Here is a 22,057-nt window from a genome sequence, read left to right as displayed (position 1 = left end):
ATGAAGAAGGCAAATGGTATGTTGGCCTTCATAGCTAGGGGATTTGAGTATAGGAGCAGGGAGGTCTTACTGCAGTTGTACAGGGCCTTGGTGAGGCCTCACCTGGAACATTGTGTTCAGTTTTGGTCTCCTAATCTGAGGAAGGACGTTCTTGCTATTGAGGGAGTGCAGCGAAGGTTCACCAGACTAATTCCCGGGATGGCAGGATTGACATATGAGGAGAGACTGGATCGACTGGGCCTTTATACACTGGAGTTTAAAAGGATGAGAGGGGATCTCATAGAAACATATAAAATTCTGAAGGGACTGGACAGGTTAGATGCGGGAAGAATGTTCCCGATGTTGGGGAAGTCCAGAACCAGGGGACACAGTCTAAGGATAAGGGGTAAGCCATTTTGAACTGAGATGAGGAGAAACTTCTTCACTCAGAGAGTTATTAACCTGTGGAATTCTCTGCCGCAGAGGGTTGTTGATGCCAGTTCATTGGATATATTAAAGAGGGAGTTAGATATGGCCCTTACAGCTAAAGGGATCAAGGGGTATGGAGAGAAAGCAGGAAAGGGGTACTGAGGTGAATGATCAGCCATGATCTTATTGAATGGTGGTGCAGGCTTGAAGGGCCGAATGGCCTACTCCTGCACCTATTTTCTATGTTTCTATGTCTCGCATTCTCTCTCTCTCTCTGTCTCTCTCGCTTTGTCTCATACTCTTTCTCTTTCTCTTTCTCTCTATCTCATACTGTTTTTCTCTCTCTGTCGCACTATCTCTCTCTGTCTCGTACTCTCTCTCTCTCTGTCTCTCTCTCGTTCTGTCTCGCACTGTCTGTCTGTCTCTCCCTCTCACTATCTCTCTCTGTCTCGCACTCTCTCTCTCTATCTCGCACTGTGTCTCTCTCTCTATCTCGCACTGTCTCTCTCTTGCACTGTCTTGCACTCTCTCTCTCTCTCTCTCTCTCTCTGAGTTAGCAGATCCCAGCCAGGGACGGGGCAGTAGTGGGGGCTGCAATTGGTAATAAATTTAAGCGTCATCTCTGGCTCAGAGAGTCTCATTCTCTTATCAGAAGGCGGTGGGCTCAAGTCCCCACTACAGAGACCTAAGCCCGTAATACAGACCCGAATCTTCCAGTGCCCGTACACTGAGGGAGCGCTGCATTGTCGGAGGTGCCGTCTTTTGGCTGAGACGTTAAACCGATGGGCCCCGACTGCTCTCAGGCGAATGTAAAAGATCCCGCAGCCTCTAATGGAAGAAGAGTGGTGTCTGGGGGGGTTCTCCCTGGTGTCCTGGGCCCTTAACCACCGTCACCAAAACGGATTATCTAGTCAATTAATTCATAAGCAGTTTGTGGGATCTTGCTGTGTGCATGTTGGCTGCAGTGTTTGCTCATATTACTGTACCACGACGACTGCACTTCACAGGCAGCTCGCAGGCTTTGGCAAGTCCTGGAGAGGTGCGAGGCGCTATATCAATTCATTTATTTCTCTCTTTGAGTCGTAGCCCCACCCTCCGCTTACCACATGTCGGAGCGGGGCGACAGCAGATTTAAAAGAGGCCTTTCCTCACCCCAATAAGTGCCGGGATAGTCCAACACCCCTTCTTTCCCTTCCTGTCTCTCTCTCTCTCTCATACCTAATGTGCAGTGACAGAAAGAAAGACGGGCATTTAAACAGTGTCTTTCGCGACCCTTAAATTATCCAATTATTGAGCCGATAGCGCTCCCTCTCACAAGAATTAGGAGCAGGAGTCGGCCATTCGGCCCCTCGAGCCTGCTCCGCCATTCAATACGATCACGGCTGATCATCGACCCCCCAACTCCACTTTCCCGCCCGATCTCCATATCGCTTGGTTCCACCAGACTCCAAAAGTCTCTCTATCTCCGCCTTGAATATATCCAGAGACCCAGCCTCCACAGCTCTCTGGGGCAGAGAACTCCACAGATTCACCATCCTCTGAGAGAAGAAATTCCTCCTCATCTCCGTCCTAAATGTGTGTGCCACAGTGTCAGCTCCTGTATATGTACAACACTGGAGTGCATCATCACCCCCGGCAACCAAATTTTAATTTGATTGAAGTTTACTGTGCAAAGTTTAATTTGTTTAATGTGTCGGTTATAGTGACCCCCCCTCCCTTTAATCAGGGGGCACTTGATTTACAGATCAACTAAAAATAGTTGTAGAGCTGTTGAGTAAAAGTTTAATTTGAAATGTGCCCACGTCGAAAGGGGATTTTATGTTCTATTAAAATAGTTGTAGAGCTGTTGAGCTCCTGATCTTTGGGCATCTTGTGCGGAGGGGAGCGGGCAGGTCATGGGACTGCTCCCGGGCCTGGCCAAGGCGGGCCATCAGCCGGTCCAGGCAGCGGGCGGGCGAGGGGGTCGTTCAGCCCGACTGCCTGCCTCTCTTCCGCGGTTACATCCGAGCCAGGTGTGTCCCTGGAGATGGAGCACGCGGTGTCCACCGGTACGCTCGCGGCCTTCCGCCAGAGGTGGGCGCCGGAGGGACTGGAGTGCATCGTCACCCCGGCAATCAAATTTTAATATGATCCTTTTAATGCCAAAAGTTTAATTTGTGGGTTTTAGTGCCCCTTTAAAAAGGGGGCACTTGATTTATAGTTTCAACAAAATAGTTGTACATGTACAGCACACAGCGGGTAAAAGGGAGCGATTCACTCCCGTCTGGTACTGTACGGACCGTGTGTGTGTCTCTGTCAGACCTTGTACGCACATGTACAGATACAATAGACACTGTTGTTTGCGAGGGAATGTGATCTCACCCTGCAGAATGAGCTCGACTTATACACAGTGGTAGAGATTTGTCAGCGAGGGAGTGTAATGTTTATCAACAGGGAGGGAGTGTGAACAACATGACCGAGCAGACATGCTCAACACATAAGAACATAAGAATTAGGAACAGGAGTAGGCCATCTAGCCCCTCGAGCCTGCTCCGCCATTCAACAAGATCACGGCTGATCTGGCCGTGGACTCAGCTCCACTTACCCGCCCGCTCCCCGTAACCCTTAATTCCCTTATTGGTTAAAAATCTATCTATCTGTGATTTGAATACATTCAATGAGATAGCCTCAACTGCTTCCTTGGGCAGAGAATTCCACAGATTCACAACCCTCTGGGAGAAGAAATTCCTTCTCAACTCGGTTTTAAATTGGCTCCCCCCGTATTGTGCCCCCTAGTTCTAGTCTCCCCGACCAGTGGAAACAACCTCTCTGCCTCTATCTTGTCTATCCCTTTCATTATTTTAAATGTTTCTATAAGATCACCCCTCATCCTTCTGAACTCCGAGTAAAGACCCAGTCTACTCAATCTATCATCATAAGGTAACCCCCTCATCTCCGGAATCAGCCCAGTGAATCGTCTCTGTACCCCCTCCAAAGCCAGTATATCCTTCCTTAAGTAAGGTGACCAAAACTGCACGCAGTACTCCAGGTGCGGCCTCACCAATACCCTGTACAGTTGCAGCAGGACCTCCCTGCTTTTGTACTCCATCCCTCTCGCAATGAAGGCCAACATTCCATTCGCCTTCCTGATTACCTGCTGCACCTGCAAACTAACTTTTTGGGATTCATGCACAAGGACCCCCAGGTCCCTCTGCACCGCAGCATGTTGTAATTTCTCCCCATTCAAATAATATTCCCTTTTACTGTTTTTTTTTTGCCAAGGTGGATGACCTCACATTTTCCGACATTGTATTCCATCTGCCAAACCTTAGCCCATTCGCTTAACCTATCTAAATCTCTTTGCAGCCTCTCTATGTCCTCTACACAACCCGCTTTCCCACTAATCTTTGTGTCATCTGGAAATTTTGTTACACTACACTCTGTCCCCTCTTCCAGGTCATCTATGTATATTGAAAATAGTAGTGGTCCCAGCACCGATCCCTGTGGCACACCACTAACCACCTATTGACAACCTGAAAAGGACCCATTTATCCCGACTCTCTGCTTTGTTAGTTAGCCAGCCAATTCTCGATCCATGCTAATACATTTCCTCTGACTCCGCGTACCTTTATCTTCTGCAGTAACCTTTTGTGTGGCACCTTATTGAATGCCTTTTGGAAATCCAAATACTCCACATCCATCGGTACACCTCTATCCACCATGCTCATTATATCCTCAAAGAATTCCAGTAAATTAGTTAAACATGATTTCCCCTTCATGAATCCATGTTGCGTCTGCTTGATTGCACTATTCCTATCTCGATGTCCCGCTATTTCTTCCTTAATGATAGCTTCAAGCATTTTCCCCACTACAGATGTTAAACTAACCGGCCTATAGTTACCTGCCTTTTGTCTGCCCCCTTTTTTAAACAGAGGCGTTACATTAGCTGCTTTCCAATCCGATGGTACCTCCCCAGAGTCCAGAGAATTTTGGTAGATTATAACGAATGCATCTGCTATAACTTCCGCCATCTCTTTTAATACCCTGGGATGCATTTCATCAGGACCAGGGGACTTGTCTACCATGAGTCCCATTAGCCTGTCCAGCACTACCCCCCTAGTGATAGTGATTATCTCAAGGTCCTCCCTTCCCACATTCCCGTGACCAGCAATTTTTGGCATGGTTTTTGTGTCTTCCACTGTGAAGACCGAAGCAAAATAATTGTTTAAGGTCCCAGCCATTTCCACATTTCCCATTATTAAACAAGGGATGAAGAAGAAATATTGTGGACCTAGGAATGGGGGGGGTGGGAGGGTGAATCCGATATTAGATATTTGCATCAGGTTTAAATTTATCTGGCAAGGAGAGAGGGTCTAAGTGCCAATTGTAACCTCCCTCCCCTCCCCTCTTGTAATGTATGCTCACAGGTTGGTGGAGCTGTTGCATTGTGAGTGGCTTAGCAAGTCACGTGTTGTTCACAAGATTCAATAAAACCCCGGTCATTTTCGTCGAGGTCATCCACGATGAGGTATGCAGTCGTGAGCCTAGTGGATGAACCGGTAATGTGTCGAGTGATCGTTAAAGCTTTGCTAATAAACCAACTAGTTCTTAAATAGCAATGTGTTGCTATGAATTCTTAAGCAAAGAACCCATGAAGCAAATACCTTACGGCACTCCTTACTGCCCAGTCATGGCTGGGACTAAGTAACACAGCACAGACTGGATGGATTGAAAATGGACACCTCCCTCTCCGTTGGGCTCAGTGCCACATCAGGAATTGTATTCACTCACTGACTTTATATATAAGTAATGATAAGGTCACTAGGCCTCATGGCCCCTGGTGCAGGACATAGAATCACAGAAATTTACAGCAGGGAAGGAGACCATTTCGGCCCATCGTGTCCGTGCCGGCCGACAAAGAGCTACCCAGCCTAATCCCACTTTCCCGCTCTGGGTCCGTAGCCCTGTAGGTTACAGCACTTCAGGGGCACATCCAGGTACTTTTTAAATGTGGTGAGGGTTTCTGCCTCTACCACCCTTTCAGGCCGTGAGTTCCGCCCCAGACCCCCACCGCCCTCTGGGTGAAGACATTTCCCCTCAAATCCCCTCTAAACCTCCCCCCCGCAATTACTTTAAGTCTGTGCCCCCTGGTTGTTGAGGGAAACAGGTCCGCCCTATCCTCTCTATCCAGGCCCCGCATAATTTTATACACCTCAATCAGGTCCCCCCTCAGCCTCCTCTGTTCCAAAGAAAACAACCCCAGCCTATCCAATCTTTCCTCATCGCTAAAATTCTCCAGTTCCGGCAACATCCTGGTAAATCTCCTCTGTACCCTCTCCAGTGCAATCACGTCCTTCCTGTAATGTGGTGACCAGAACAGTGCACGCAGTACTCCAGCTGTGGCCTAACCAGTGTTTCATACAGTTCAAGCATAACCCACCTGCTCTTGTATTCTATGCCTCGGCTAATAAAGGCAAGCATTCCGTATGCCTTCTTAACCACCTTATCCACCTGGCCTGCTACCTTCAGGGATCTGTGGACCTGCACTCCCAGGTCCCTCTGTTCCTCTACACGTCTCAGTGTCCTACCATTTAACGTGTATTCCCTCGCCTTGTTAACCCTCCCCAAATGCATTACCTCATGACCAAGGTTGGTGAGAGTCGGGGAGATGGCGAGGTAAATCGGGAAGCAGTGGGTAGCAGGGGATGGAAACACGTAGGTTGTATGAGAGCAGAGAAACTGAGGAAGGGCAGAACTCCACCGTGTTTAGACTCCTGGAAAAGGATCATAGAATCATAGGGGGAGGCCATCGTGCCAGAGCTATCCAATTAGTCTCTTTCCCCCTCCCCCCCCCACCGCCCCACCCCCCCGCCCTGCTCTTTGCCCATCGCCTGCAAATATAACCAATTGTCTATTGAATGTTACTATCAAATCGTAAAGGCTTCCTCCACTCTTCAGGAACATAGGAACAGGAGGAGGCCATTCAGCCCCTCAGGCCTGTTACACAAGGACAGGAGGAGGCCATTCAGCCCCTTGAGCCTGTTACACAGGGACAGGAGGAGGCCATTCAGGCCCTTGGGCCTGTTACACAGGGACAGGAGGAGGCCATTCAGTCCCTCGGGCCTGTTACACAGGAACAGGAAGAGGCCATTCAGCCCCTCTGACCTGTTACATAGGAACAGGAGGCCATTCAGCCCCTCAAGCCTGTTACACAGGGACAGGAGGAGGCCATTCAGCCCCTCGGGCCTGTTACATAGGAACAGGAGGCCATTCAGCCCCTCGAGCCTGTTACACAAGAACAGGAAGAGGCCACTCAGCCCCTCGGCCCTGTTACATAGGAACAGGAGGCCATTCAGCCCCTCGAGCCTGTTACACAGTGACAGGAGGAGGCCATTCAGCCCCTCAGGCCTGTTACATAGGAACAGGAGGCCATTCAGCCCCTCAGCCCTGTTACGTAGGAACAGGAGGCCATTCAGCCCCTCGAGCCTGTTACACAGTGACAGGAGGAGGCCATTCAGCCCCTCAGGCTTGTTACATAGGAACAGGAGGCCATTCAGCCCCTCGAGCCTGTTACACAGGAACAGGAGGAGGCCATTCAGCCCCTCGGGTCTGTTACATAGGAACAGGAGGCCATTCAGCCCCTCGAGCCTGTTACACAGGGACAGGAGGAGGCCATTCAGCCCCTCAGGCCTGTTACACAGGAACAGGAGGCCCATTCAGTCCCTCGAGCCTGTTACATAGGAACAGGAGGAGGCCATTCAGCCCCTCGGGCCGGTTACACAGGGACAGGAGGAGGCCATTCAGCCCCTCGAGTCTGTTCTGCCACTCAATGAGATTATGACTGATCTGCGATCTAACATTGATCTAACTGAGGGAATATGAGCCTCAGATCCCTTAATACCTTTGGTTAACAAAAATCTATCATTCTCAGATTTAAAATTAACAATTGACCCAGCATCAACTGCTGTTTGCGGAAGATAGTTCCAAACGTCTATCACCCTTTGCCTGTAGAAAGTGCTTCCCAACTTCACGCCTGAAAGGTCTGGCTCTAATTTTTAGGCTCTGTCGCCTAGTCTTAGAATCCCCAATCAGCGAAAAGCGTTTCTCTCTATCTGCCCCATCAGTTCATAGAACCATAGAAAGGAAGGAGGCCAGTTCGGCCCATCGTATCCATGCCGGCCGACCAAGAGCTATCCAGCCTAATCATAGAGTACTGCGTGCAGTTTTGGTCTCTGTATTTACGGAAGGATATATTTGCATTGGAGGCTCTTCAGAGAAGGTTCACTCGGTTGATTCCGGGGATGAGGGGGTTGACTTATGAAGAAAGGTTGAGCAGGTTGGGCCTCTACTCATTGGAGTTCAGAAGAATGAGAGGTGATCTTATTGAAACGTATAAGATTATGAGGGGGCTCGACAAGGTAGATGCAGAGAGGATGTTTCCCCTCGTGGGGGAATCTAGAACTAGGGGATATAGTCTCAGAATAATGGTCCGCCAATTTAAAACGGAGATGAGGAGGAATTTCTTCTCTCAGAGGGTTGTAAATCTGTGGAATTCTCTGCCCCAGAGAGCTGTGGAGGCTGGGTCATTGAATATATTTAAGGTGGAGATAGACAGATTTTTGAGGGAGTAAAGAGTTATGGGGAGCGGGTGGGGAAGTGGAGCTGAGTCCATGATCAGATCAGCCATGATCTTATTGAATGGCGGAGCAGGCTCGAGGGGCCAAATAGCCTATTCCTGCTCCTATTTCTTATGTTCTTATCTCCCTGAGGGAGAGGGGACTGAGAGACACCAGTCAGTGTACAGATATCTCCCTGAGGGAGAGGGACTGAGAGACACCAGTCAGTGTACAGATATCGCCCTGAGGGAGAGGGACTGAGAGACACCAGTCAGTGTGCAGATATCTCCCTGAGGGAGAGGGACTGAGAGACACCAGTCAGTGTACAGATATCTCCCTGAGGGAGAGGGACTGAGAGACACCAGTCAGTGTACAGATATCTCCCTGAGGGAGAGGGGACTGAGAGACACCTGTCAGTGTACAGATATCTCCCTGAGGGAGAGGGATTGAGGGACACCAGTCAGTGTACAGATATCTCCCTGAGGGAGAGGGACTGAGAGACACCAGTCAGTGTACAGATATCTCCCTGAGGGAGAGGGACTGAGAGACACCAGTCAGTGTACAGATATCTCCCTGAGGGAGAGGGGACTGAGAGACACCTGTCAGTGTACAGATATCTCCCTGAGGGAGAGGGATTGAGGGACACCAGTCAGTGTACAGATATCACCCTGAGGGAGAGGGACTGAGAGATACCCTGAGAGATTGAGGGAGTGAAGGGTTGTGGGGAGCGGGCGGGGAAGTGGAGCTGAGTCCATGATCAGATCAGCCATGATCTTATTGAATGGCGGAGCAGGCTCGAGGGGCCGAATGGCCGACTCCTGCTCCTATTTCTTATCCCACTTTCCAGCTCTCGGTCCGTAGCCCTGTAGGTTACAGAACTTCAGGGGCACATCCAGGTACTTTTTAAATGTGGTGAAGGTTTCGGCCTCTACCCCCCCTTTCAGGCCGTGAGTTCCACCCCAGATCCCCACCACCCTCTGGGTGAAGACATTTCCCCTCTATAACTGAAAGGGAGGGATGTTGTTACGTGTCAGCGTGACATGGCAAATCAGCACCGCACTGACGACCCTGCCCGCTTTCCGCCCGCTCCCGACCTATTTCCACCCCTCAGCCTCCCAGAACCTCGCCCGGACAAATCAAAACATTTAAAGAGGCCAATTGTTTGGATGAGGGAATTGAGTGTAATATCTCCAAGTTTGCAGATGACACTAAGCTGGGTGGCGGTGTGAGCTGTGAGGAGGACGCTAAGAGGCTGCAGGGTGACTTGGACAGGTTAGGTGAGTGGGCAAATACATGGCAGACGCAGTATAATGTGGATAAATGTGAGGTTATCCACTTTGGGGGCAAAAACAAGAAGACAGAATATTATCTGAATGGCAGCAGATTAGGAAAAGGGGAGGTGCAACGAGACCTGGGTGTCATGGTACATCAGTCATTGAAAGTTGGCATGCAGGTACAGCAGGCGGTGAAGAAAGCAAATGGTATGTTGGCCTTCATAGCGAGGGGATTTGAGTATAGGAGCAGGGAGGTGTTACTGCAGTTGTACAGGGCCTTGGTGAGGCCTCACCTGGAATATTGTGTTCAGTTTTGGTCTCCTAATCTAAGGAAGGACGTTCTTGCTATTGAGGGAGTGCAGCAAAGGTTCACCAGACTGATTCCAGGGATGGCAGGACTGACATATGAGGAGAGACTGGATCGACTGGGCCTGTACTCACTGGAGTTTAGAAGGATGAGAGGGGATCTCATAGAAACATTTAAAATTCTGACGGGGTTAGACAGGTTAGATGCAGGAAGAATGTTCCCAATGTTGGGGAAGTCCAGAACCAGGGGTCACAGTTTAAGGATAAGGGGTAAGCCATTTAGGACCGAGATGCGGAGGAACTTCTTCACCCAGAGAGTGGTGAACCTGTGGAATTCTCTACCACAGAAAGTTGTTGAGGCCAATTCACTAAATATATTCAAAAAGGAGTTAGATGAGGTCCTTACTACTAGGGGGATCAAGGGGTATGGCGAGAAAGCAGGAATGGGGTACTGAAGTTGAATGTTCAGCCATGAACTCATTGAATGGCGGTGCAGGCTAGAAGGGCCGAATGGCCTACTCCTGCACCTATTTTCTATGTTTCTATGGGACAGGTTAGATGCAGGAAGAATGTTCCTGATGTTGGGGATGTCCAGAACCAGGAGACACAGTCTAAGGATAAGGGGTAAGCCATTTACGACCGAGATGAGGAGAAACTTCTTCACTCAGAGAATTGTTAACCTGTGGAATTCCCTGCCGCAGAGAGTTGTTGGGGCCAGTTCATTGGATATATTCAAGAGGGAGTTAGATATGGCCCTTACGGCTAAAGGGATCAAGGGGTATGGAGAGAAAACAGGAAAGGGGTACTGAGGAGAATGATCAGCCATGATCATATTGAATGGCGGTGCAGGCTCGAAGGGCCGAATGGCCTACTCCTGCACCTATTGTCTATGTTTCTATTACCCGCCCCATGGATTGGGATGGGGAATAATCTTTTTATTCGAATTGTGCGCTCTGTTTAGGGCAATTTTGGCCCCCTTTACTCTTACGCTCTAATCCCTTTGAAACAGAAGATAACATACCCTTTGCTTTCTCAATGGCTTGCATCATCACCCCCGACAACCAAATTTTAATTTGTAGTAAGTTGCTGTCCAAAGTTTAATTTGTTTAATGTGTCGGTTTTGGTGCTCGCCCCCACTTTAATCAGGGGGCACTTGATTTACAATTGATTTACAGATGCAACCAGCAATAGCTGTACCTGCATGTTAACTTTCAGTGATTGATGTACAAGGACACCCAGGTTTCTCTGAACACCAACACTTCCCAATCTCTCGCCATTCAACAAATATTCTGCTTTTTTGGTTGTTCCTGCCAAAGTGGATGAGTTTGTATGTTTTTTATATCCCGTCCAGAAGCTTTGGAGAAACCCAGCAGGAAGGCCACAATGGCGGGAGCGATAACCAAGGTGTGGGGGCGGGGGGGGCAGGAAGCGGGCGGTGGGGCAAGTCACCTTCTCATTCGCCTCCATCTCCCACCCAGCAGATCCCAGGTGCCAGCAACATGGCCGAAGGGGCGGTGAGCCTGGAGCAGTCCTTCCGCAAGTTCGCTGTCCACGGCGACACCAAGGCCACCGGCAACGACATGACCGGCAAGAACTTCGCCAAGCTCTGCAAGGACTGCAAGGTGATCGACGGCAAGACTGTCACAGGCACGGACGTGGACATCGTCTTCTCCAAGGTCAAGTAAGTGGCCGCCTGCTGATTGGGCCAACTCCTGCGTGAGCGCATCACATCTTAACTCCGCCCTGATCGCCAGTGCTGCCCTCCCCCCCCCCCGCCTGCCCACCCGCACGTGTGTGCCAGCCGTGGCTCAGTGGGCAGCACCCTCGCCTCGGAGTCAGAAGGTTGTGGGTTCAAGTCCCACCCCAGGGACGCGAGCGCGTAAATCCAGGCTGACACTCCCCGTGTGGAGCTGAGGGAGTGCCGCACTGTCGGAGGTGCCGTCTTTCGGATGGGACGTTAAACCGAGGGGCCCCGCCTGCTCTTCTCAGGTGGACGGAAAAGATCCCACGGCCACTATTTTGAAGAAAACCACAGTAGTTATCCCCGGCCAATATTTATCCCTCAATCAACGTAAACAAAAAAACAGATGATCTGGGTCATTATCACGTCGCTGTGTGTGGGAGCTTGCTGTGCGCAAATTGGCGTTTCCCACATTACAACAGTGACTGCACTCCAAAAGTACTTCATTGGCTGTAAAGCGCTTTGGGACGTCCGGTGGTTGTGAAAGGCGCTATATAAATCCAAGTCTTTACTTCCTTCCTTTCTTAAAAACTTTGAACTCGGCCAATTTTTTCGGTAGAAAGAAAGGACTTGCATTTCTATAGCGCCTTTCACGACCTCAGGACATCCAAATGCACTTTTGGAGTGTAGTTACTGTTGTAATGGGGGAAACACAGCAGCCAATTTGTGCACAGCAAGCTCCCACACACAGCAATGTGATAATGACCCAGATAATCTGTTTTTTAGTGATATTGGTTGCGGGATAAATATTGGCCCCAGGACACCGGGGAGAAATCCCCTGCTCTTCTTCCAAATAGAGGCCGTGGGATCGTTTACGTCCACCCGAGAGAGCAGACGGTCCGCTTGTCTGAAAGATGGCACCTCCAACAGTGCAGCGCTCCCTCGGAACTGAAGTGTCGCAACTCGAGGCTCTGGAGTGGGATTCGAACGCACAACCTTTTGATTGAGAATTGATCTCTCAGGGAGATATCTGTACACTGACTGGTGTCTCTCCGTCCCTCTCCCTCAGGGAGCTATCTGTACACTGACTGGTGTCTCTCCGTCCCTCTCCCTCAGGGAGATATCTGTACACTGACTGGTGTCTCTCCGTCCCTCTCCCTCAGGGAGATATCTGTACACTGACTGGTGTCTCTCAATCCCCTCTCCCTCAGGGTGATATCTATACACTGACTGGTGTCTCTCAGTCCCTCTCCCTCAGGGAGATATCTGTACACTGACTGGTGTCTCTCAGTCCCCTCTCCCTCAGGGAGATATCTTTACACTGACTGTTGTCTCTCAGTCTGCTCTCCCTCAGGGTGATATCTGTACACTGACTGGTGTCTCTCAGTCCCTCTCCCTCAGGGAGATATCTGTACACTGACTGGTGTCTCTCAGTCCCCTCTCCCTCAGGGAGATATCTGTACACTGACTGTTGTCTCTCAGTCTGCTCTCCCTCAGGGTGATACCTGTACACTGACTGGTGTCTCTCAGTCCCTCTCCCTCAGGGAGATATCTGTACACTGACTGGTGTCTCTCAATCCCCTCTCCCTCAGGGCGATATCTGTAACTGACTGATGTCCCTCAGTCTCTCTCCCTCAGGGTGATATCTGTACACTGACTGGTGTCTCTCAGTCCCTCTCCCTCAGGGAGATATCAAAACACTGACTGGTGTCCCTCAGTCCCTCTCCCTCAGGGAGGTATCTGTATACTGACTGGTGTCTCTCAGTCCCCTCTCCCTCAGGGAGATATCTGTACACTGACTGGTGTCTCTCAGTCCCTCTCCCTCAGGGTGATATCTATACACTGACTGGTGTCTCTCAGTCCCTCTCCCTCAGGGAGATATCTGTACACTGACTGGTGTCTCTCAGTCCCCTCTCCCTCAGGGAGATATCTGTACACTGACTGGTGTCTCTCAGTCCCTCTCCCTCAGGGAGATATCTGTACACTTACTGGTGTCTCTCAGTCCCCTCTCCCTCAGGGAGATATCTGTACACTGACTGGTGTCTCTCAGTCCCCTCTCCCTCAGGGAGATATCTGTACACTGACTGTTGTCTCTCAGTCTGCTCTCCCTCAGGGTGATATCTGTACACTGACTGGTGTCTCTCAGTCCCCTCTCCCTCAGGGAGATATCTGGACACTGACTGGTGTCTCTCAGTCCCCTCTCCCTCAGGGTGATATCTATACACTGACTGGTGTCTCTCAGTCCCTCTCCCTCAGGGAGATATCTGTACACGGACTGGTGTCTCTCAGTCCCCTCTCCCTCAGGGAGATATCTGTACACTGACTGTTGTCTCTCAGTCTGCTCTCCCTCAGGGTGATATCTGTACACTGACTGGTGTCTCTCAGTCCCCTCTCCCTCAGGGCGATATCTGTACACTGACTGGTGTCCCTCAGTCCCTCACCCTCAGGGAGGTATCTGTATACTGACTGGTGTCTCTCAGTCCCCTCTCCCTCAGGGAGATATCTGTACACTGACTGGTGTCTCTCAGTCCCTCTCCCTCAGGGTGATATCTATACACTGACTGGTGTCTCTCAGTCCCTCTCCCTCAGGGAGATATCTGTACACTGACTGGTGTCTCTCAGTCCCCTCTCCATCAGGGAGATATCTGTACACTGACTGTTGTCTCTCAGTCTGCTCGCCCTCAGGGTGATATCTGTACACTGACTGGTGTCTCTCAGTCCCCTCTCCCTCAGGGAGATATCTGTACACTGACTGGTGTCTCTCAGTCCCCTCTCCCTCAGGGTGATATCTATACACTGACTGGTGTCTCTCAGTCCCTCTCCCTCAGGGAGATATCTGTACACTGACTGGTGTCTCTCAGTCCCCTCTCCCTCAGGGAGATATCTGTACACTGACTGTTGTCTCTCAGTCTGCTCTCCCTCAGGGTGATATCTGTACACTGACTGTTGTCTCTCAGTCCCCTCTCCCTCAGGGAGATATCTGTACACTGACTGGTGTCTCTCAGTCCCCTCTCCCTCAGGGAGATATCTGTACACTGACTGGTGTCTCTCAGTCCCTCTCCCTCAGGGAGATATCTGTACACTGACTGGTGTCTCTCAGTCCCTCTCCCTCAGGGAGATATCTGTACACTGACTGGTGTCTCTCAGTCCCCTCTCCCTCAGGGAGATATCTGTACACTGACTGGTGTCTCTCAGTCCCTCTCCCTCAGGGAGATATCTGTACACTGACTGGTGTCTCTCAGTCCCCTCTCCCTCAGGGAGATATCTGTACACTGACTGGTGACTCTCAGTCCCCTCTCCCTCAGGGCGATATCTGTAATTGACTGATGTCCCTCAGTGCCTCTCCCTCAGGGAGATATCTGTACACTGACTGGTGTCTCTCAGTCCCTCTCCCTCAGGGAGATATCTGTACATTGACTGGTGTCTCTCAGTCCCTCTCCCTCAGGGAGATATCTGTACACTGACTGGTGTCTCTCAGTCCCTCTCCCTCAGGGAGATATCTGTACACTGACTGATGTCCCTCAGTCCCTCTCCCTCAGGGAGATATCTGTACACTGACTGGTGTCTCTCAGTCCCCTCTCCCTCAGGGCGATATCTGTAACTGACTGATGTCCCTCAGTCCCTCTCCCTCAGGGAGATATCTGTACACTGACTGGTGTCTCTCAATCCCCTCTCCCTCAGGGTGATATCTATACACTGACTGGTGTCTCTCAGTCCCTCTCCCTCAGGGAGATATCTGTACACTGACTGGTGTCTCTCAGTCCCCTCTCCCTCAGGGAGATATCTTTACACTGACTGTTGTCTCTCAGTCTGCTCTCCCTCAGGGTGATATCTGTACACTGACTGGTGTCTCTCAGTCTCTCTCCCTCAGGGAGATATCTGAACACTGACTGGTGTCTCTCAGTCCCCTCTCCCTCAGGGAGATATCTGTACACTGACTGTTGTCTCTCAGTCTGCTCTCCCTCAGGGTGATACCTGTACACTGACTGGTGTCTCTCAGTCCCTCTCCCTCAGGGAGATATCTGTACACTGACTGGTGTCTCTCAATCCCCTCTCCCTCAGGGCGATATCTGTAACTGACTGATGTCCCTCAGTCCCTCTCCCTCAGGGTGATATCTGTACACTGACTGGTGTCTCTCAGTCCCTCTCCCTCAGGGAGATATCTATACACTGACTGGTGTCCCTCAGTCCCTCTCCCTCAGGGAGGTATCTGTATACTGACTGGTGTCTCTCAGTCCCCTCTCCCTCAGGGAGATATCTGTACACTGACTGGTGTCTCTCAGTCCCTCTCCCTCAGGGTGATATCTATACACTGACTGGTGTCTCTCAGTCCCTCTCCCTCAGGGAGATATCTGTACACTGACTGGTGTCTCTCAGTCCCCTCTCCCTCAGGGAGGTATCTGTACACTGACTGATGTCTCTCAGTCCCTCTCCCTCAGGGAGATATCTGTATACTGACTGGTGTCTCTCAGTCCCTCTCCCTCAGGGAGATATCTGTGCACTGACTGGTCTCTCTCAGTCCCTCTCCCCCAGGGTGATATCTGTACACTGACTGGTGTCTCTCAGTCCCCTCTCCCTCAGGGAGATATCTGTACACTGACTGGTGTCTCTCAGTCCCTCTCCCTCAGGGAGATATCTGTATACTGACTGGTGTCTCTCAGTCCCCTCTCCCTCAGGGAGATATCTGTGCACTGACTGGTGTCCCTCAGTCCCTCTCCCTCAGGGAGATATCTGTACACTGACTGGTGTCTCTCGGTCCCCTCTCCCTCAGGGCGATATCTGTACACTGACTGGTGTCCCTCAGTCCCTCACCCTCAGGGAGGTATCTGTATACTGACTGGTGTCTCTCAGTCCCCTCTCCCTCAGGGAGATATCTGTACACTGACTGGTGTCTCTCAGTCCCTCTCCCTCAGGGTGATATCTATACACTGACTGGTGTCTCTCAGTCCCTCTCCCTCAGGGAGATATCTGTACACTGACTGGTGTCTCTCAGTCCCCTCTCCCTCAGGGAGATATCTGTACACTGACTGTTGTCTCTCAGTCCCCTCTCCCTCAGGGTGATATCTATACACTGACTGGTGTCTCTCAGTCCCTCTCCCTCAGGGAGATATCTGCACACTGACTGGTGTCTCTCAGTCCCCTCTCCCTCAGGGAGATATCTGTACACTGACTGTTGTCTCTCAGTCTGCTCTCCCTCAGGGTGATATCTGTACACTGACTGTTGTCTCTCAGTCCCCTCTCCCTCAGGGAGATATCTGTACACTGACTGGTGTCTCTCAGTCCCCTCTCCCTCAGGGAGATATCTGTACACTGACTGTTGTCTCTCAGTCTGCTCTCCCTCAGGGTGATATCTGTACACTGACTGTTGTCTCTCAGTCCCCTCTCCCTCAGGGAGATATCTGTACACTGACTAGTGTCTCTCAGTCCCCTCTCCCTCAGGGAGATATCTGTACACTGACTGGTGTCTCTCAGTCCCTCTCCCTCAGGGAGATATCTGTACACTGACTGGTGTCTCTCAGTCCCTCTCCCTCAGGGAGATATCTGTACACTGACTGGTGTCTCTCAGTCCCCTCTCCCTCAGGGAGATATCTGTACACTGACTGGTGTCTCTCAGTCCCTCTCCCTCAGGGAGATATCTGTACACTGACTGGTGTCTCTCAGTCCCCTCTCCCTCAGGGAGATATCTGTACACTGACTGGTGTCTCTCAGTCCCCTCTCCCTCAGGGCGATATCTGTAATTGACTGATGTCCCTCAGTCCCTCTCCCTCAGGGAGATATCTGTACACTGACTGGTGTCTCTCAGTCCCTCTCCCTCAGGGAGATATCTATACACTGACTGGTGTCCCTCAGTCCCTCTCCCTCAGGGAGGTATCTGTATACTGACTGGTGTCTCTCAGTCCCCTCTCCCTCAGGGAGATATCTGTACACTGACTGGTGTCTCTCAGTCCCCTCTCCCTCAGGGAGATATCTGTACACTGACTGGTGTCTCTCAGTCCCTCTCCCTCAGGGTGATATCTATACACTGACTGGTGTCTCTCAGTCCCTCTCCCTCAGGGAGATATCTGTACACTGACTGGTGTCTCTCAGTCCCCTCTCCCTCAGGGAGGTATCTGTACACTGACTGATGTCTCTCAGTCCCTCTCCCTCAGGGAGATATCTGTATACTGACTGGTGTCTCTCAGTCCCTCTCCCTCAGGGAGATATCTGTGCACTGACTGGTCTCTCTCAGTCCCTCTCCCCCAGGGTGATATCTGTACACTGACTGGTGTCTCTCAGTCCCCTCTCCCTCAGGGAGATATCTGTACACTGACTGGTGTCTCTCAGTCCCTCTCCCTCAGGGAGATATCTGTATACTGACTGGTGTCTCTCAGTCCCCTCTCCCTCAGGGAGATATCTGTACACTGACTGGTGTCCCTCAGTCCCTCTCCCTCAGGGAGATATCTGTACACTGACTGGTGTCTCTCGGTCCCCTCTCCCTCAGGGCGATATCTGTACACTGACTGGTGTCCCTCAGTCCCTCACCCTCAGGGAGGTATCTGTATACTGACTGGTGTCTCTCAGTCCCCTCTCCCTCAGGGAGATATCTGTACACTGACTGGTGTCTCTCAGTCCCTCTCCCTCAGGGTGATATCTATACACTGACTGGTGTCTCTCAGTCCCTCTCCCTCAGGGAGATATCTGTACACTGACTGGTGTCTCTCAGTCCCCTCTCCCTCAGGGAGATATCTGTACACTGACTGTTGTCTCTCAGTCCCCTCTCCCTCAGGGTGATATCTATACACTGACTGGTGTCTCTCAGTCCCTCTCCCTCAGGGAGATATCTGCACACTGACTGGTGTCTCTCAGTCCCCTCTCCCTCAGGGAGATATCTGTACACTGACTGTTGTCTCTCAGTCTGCTCTCCCTCAGGGTGATATCTGTACACTGACTGTTGTCTCTCAGTCCCCTCTCCCTCAGGGAGATATCTGTACACTGACTGGTGTCTCTCAGTCCCCTCTCCCTCAGGGAGATATCTGTACACTGACTGTTGTCTCTCAGTCTGCTCTCCCTCAGGGTGATATCTGTACACTGACTGTTGTCTCTCAGTCCCCTCTCCCTCAGGGAGATATCTGTACACTGACTAGTGTCTCTCAGTCCCCTCTCCCTCAGGGAGATATCTGTACACTGACTGGTGTCTCTCAGTCCCTCTCCCTCAGGGAGATATCTGTACACTGACTGGTGTCTCTCAGTCCCTCTCCCTCAGGGAGATATCTGTACACTGACTGGTGTCTCTCAGTCCCCTCTCCCTCAGGGAGATATCTGTACACTGACTGGTGTCTCTCAGTCCCTCTCCCTCAGGGAGATATCTGTACACTGACTGGTGTCTCTCAGTCCCCTCTCCCTCAGGGAGATATCTGTACACTGACTGGTGTCTCTCAGTCCCCTCTCCCTCAGGGCGATATCTGTAATTGACTGATGTCCCTCAGTCCCTCTCCCTCAGGGAGATATCTGTACACTGACTGGTGTCTCTCAGTCCCTCTCCCTCAGGGAGATATCTGTACATTGACTGGTGTCTCTCAGTCCCTCTCCCTCAGGGAGATATCTGTGCACTGACTGGTGTCTCTCAGTCCCTCTCCCTCAGGGAGATATCTGTACACTGACTGATGTCCCTCAGTCCCTCTCCCTCAGGGAGATATCTGTACACTGACTGGTGTCTCTCAGTCCCCTCTCCCTCAGGGCGATATCTGTAACTGACTGATGTCCCTCAGTCCCTCTCCCTCAGGGAGATATCTGTACACTGACTGGTGTCTCTCAATCCCCTCTCCCTCAGGGTGATATCTATACACTGACTGGTGTCTCTCAGTCCCTCTCCCTCAGGGAGATATCTGTACACTGACTGGTGTCTCTCAGTCCCCTCTCCCTCAGGGAGATATCTTTACACTGACTGTTGTCTCTCAGTCTGCTCTCCCTCAGGGTGATATCTGTACACTGACTGGTGTCTCTCAGTCCCTCTCCCTCAGGGAGATATCTGTACACTGACTGGTGTCTCTCAGTCCCCTCTCCCTCAGGGAGATATCTGTACACTGACTGGTGTCTCTCAGTCTCTCTCCCTCAGGGAGATATCTGTACACTGACTGATGTCCCTCAGTCCCTCTCCCTCAGGGAGCTATCTGTTCACTGACTGATGTCTCTCAGTCCCTCTCCTTCAGGGCGATATCTGTACACTGACTGGTGTCTCTCAGTCCCCTCTCCCTCAGGGGGATATCTGTACACTGACTGGTGTCTCTCAGTCCCTCTCCCTCAGGGAGATATCTGTACAATGACTGGTGTCTCTCAGTCCCTCTCCCTCAGGGAGATATCTGTACACTGACTGGTGTCCCTCAGTCCCTCTCCCTCAGGGTGATATCTGTACACTGACTGGTGTCTCTCAGTCCCTCTCCCTCAGGGAGATATCTGTACACTGACTGGTGTCTCTCAGTCCCCTCTCCCTCAGGGAGATATCTGTACACTGACTGATGTTCCTCAGTCCCTCTCCCTTAGGGAGATATCTGTACACTGACTGGTGTCTCTCAGTCCCTCTCCCTCAGGGAGATATCTGTACACTGACTGGTGTCTCTCAGTCCCTCTCCCTCAGGGAGATATCTGTACACTGACTGGTGTCTCTCAGTCCCCTCTCCCTCAGGGAGATATCTGTACACTGACTGTTGTCTCTCAGTCTGCTCTCCCTCAGGGTGATATCTGTACACTGACTGGTGTCTCTCAGTCCCTCTCCCTCAGGGAGATATCTGTACACTGACTGGTGTCTCTCAGTCCCTCTCCGCCAAGGTGATATCTGTACACTGACTGGTGTCTCTCAGTCCCCTCTCCCTCAGGGAGATATCTGTACACTGACTGGTGTCTCTCAGTCCCCTCTCCCTCAGGGAGATATCTGTACACTGACTGGTGTCTCTCAGTCCCCTCTCCCTCAGGGAGATATCTGTACACTGACTGGTGTCTCTCAGTCCCCTCTCCCTCAGGGCGATATCTGTAATTGACTGATGTCCCTCAGTCCCTCTCCCTCAGGGAGATATCTGTACACTGACTGGTGTCTCTCAGTCCCTCTCCCTCAGGGAGATATCTGTACATTGACTGGTGTCTCTCAGTCCCTCTCCCTCAGGGAGATATCTGTACACTGACTGGTGTCTCTCAGTCCCTCTCCCTCAGGGAGATATCTGTACACTGACTGATGTCCCTCAGTCCCTCTCCCTCAGGGAGATATCTGTACACTGACTGGTGTCTCTCAGTCCCCTCTCCCTCAGGGCGATATCTGTAACTGACTGATGTCTCTCAGTCCCTCTCCCTCAGGGAGATATCTGTACACTGACTGGTGTCTCTCAGTCCCTCTCCCTCAGGGAGATATCTGTACACTGACTGGTGTCTCTCAGTCCCTCTCCCTCAGGGAGATATCTGTACACTGACTGGTGTCTCTCAGTCCCCTCTCCCTCAGGGAGATATCTGTACACTGACTGGTGTCTCTCAGTCCCTCTCCCTCAGGGAGATATCTGTACACTGACTGGTGTCTCTCAGTCCCTCTCCCTCAGGGGGATATCTGTACACTGACTGGTGTCTCTCAGTCCCTCTCCCTCAGGGCGATATCTGTACACTGACTGGTGTCTCTCAGTCCCTCGCCCTCAGGGAACTCTCTGTTTACTGACTGATGTCCCTCAGTCTGTCATATATTTATTCTGTCGGTGGTCATTGGGCTGTGTACATGTGTGCGCTGCCCAGGTGTAAATGTAATGTGATCACTTTGGGCCTTAATAAAGTAGAGCCAGGTTTGTACCTGTTCGGAGTTTACAGTATTCAGTCTGTTGAGTTATTGCGTACACAACACTTGGCGTTGAGGTAATAAGAACCTTCAGATGCAAAAATGAGCACAATTGGAATTCTGGAGCGGTTCGTGGAGGGAGAAGGTTGGGCAGACTTAGTAGCCCGCTTGAACCAGTACTTCGTGGCCAACAAAATGGAGAAAGAGGCAAACGCAGTTCAGCGTCGACCGGTCCTCCTGTTTGCGGTCTGAAAATCTATGGACTCATAAAGAATCTCCCCTCGCCCTTAAGTCCAACAGACAAGGACTGTGAAACATTGTGTGCTCTGGTACGTGACCATTTCAAACCAGATGAAGGCATCATCATCTCAAGATATCGATTCTATACGTTCTGAGGGCCAGGATGTATCGGAATTCGTTGCCGACCTAAGACCGTATAAGTTCGAAACTTCATTGGCAGACATGCTGCGGGACTTCTTTGCAATCAGCATCAACCACGAGGTGATCCTGCGTAAGCTACTGGTGGCGGAGACGCTGGATTTGAGCAAGGCCATCACGATTGCCCAATCATTCATGACGACGGGCAAAAGCTTAAAGCAGATATCATTGAAAAATCAGAACTCGGCAAGTACTGTAAGCAGATTGTATTTGGCAGAGCTGCATATGGCAGGGCCTACCCGACTGTGTACGTGAAACCTGTAGCTGCTCAAAGTCCATCAACGGGAATTAATCCGATACCACCGTGTTGGCGTTGTGGGGGAAATCATCAGCCTCATCAGTGTCGGTTTAAACAGTATATTTGTAAAGACTGTTCGAGAGTGGGGCATCTCCAGCGCATGTGTCCGCAACTGAGCAAGCGTGCTGCGACACACCACCCGGAGGATGATGGCCAGTCTAGCGCGGATCCAGATATGTAATCCGAGATACCAGGGGAGGAAGTGTATGGACTGTATTCGTTCCTAACAAAGAGCCAACCGATAATGATTAATGTAAAACTTAATGGTGT

At 51.0% G+C, this 22,057-nt stretch overlaps 1 protein-coding gene across 2 annotated transcripts in view; it reads left to right on the top strand.

The window, feature by feature from the left end:
* LOC139235598 (tubulin polymerization-promoting protein family member 3-like) overlaps window positions 1-22,057 on the top strand; it is a 76,865-nt gene that overhangs the window by 31,108 nt on the left and 23,700 nt on the right. The window contains exon 2 of one of the 2 annotated variants that reach the window (XM_070866632.1): window positions 11,062-11,264. In XM_070866632.1, coding sequence (XP_070722733.1) covers window positions 11,083-11,264 — 182 coding nt within the window. In that variant the 5' untranslated portion in view covers window positions 11,062-11,082. The remainder of the gene's footprint in view (window positions 1-11,061; window positions 11,265-22,057) is intronic. The other variant, XM_070866631.1, reaches the window with a different exon arrangement.

The sequence above is a fragment of the Pristiophorus japonicus genome, chromosome 23 (genome assembly GCF_044704955.1).
Source record: "Pristiophorus japonicus isolate sPriJap1 chromosome 23, sPriJap1.hap1, whole genome shotgun sequence".
In the NCBI taxonomy this organism is placed as follows: Eukaryota; Metazoa; Chordata; class Chondrichthyes; family Pristiophoridae; genus Pristiophorus; species Pristiophorus japonicus.
The sequence above is the reverse complement of the archived record's forward strand: the minus strand, read 5'-3'. Positions and strand labels throughout refer to the sequence as shown.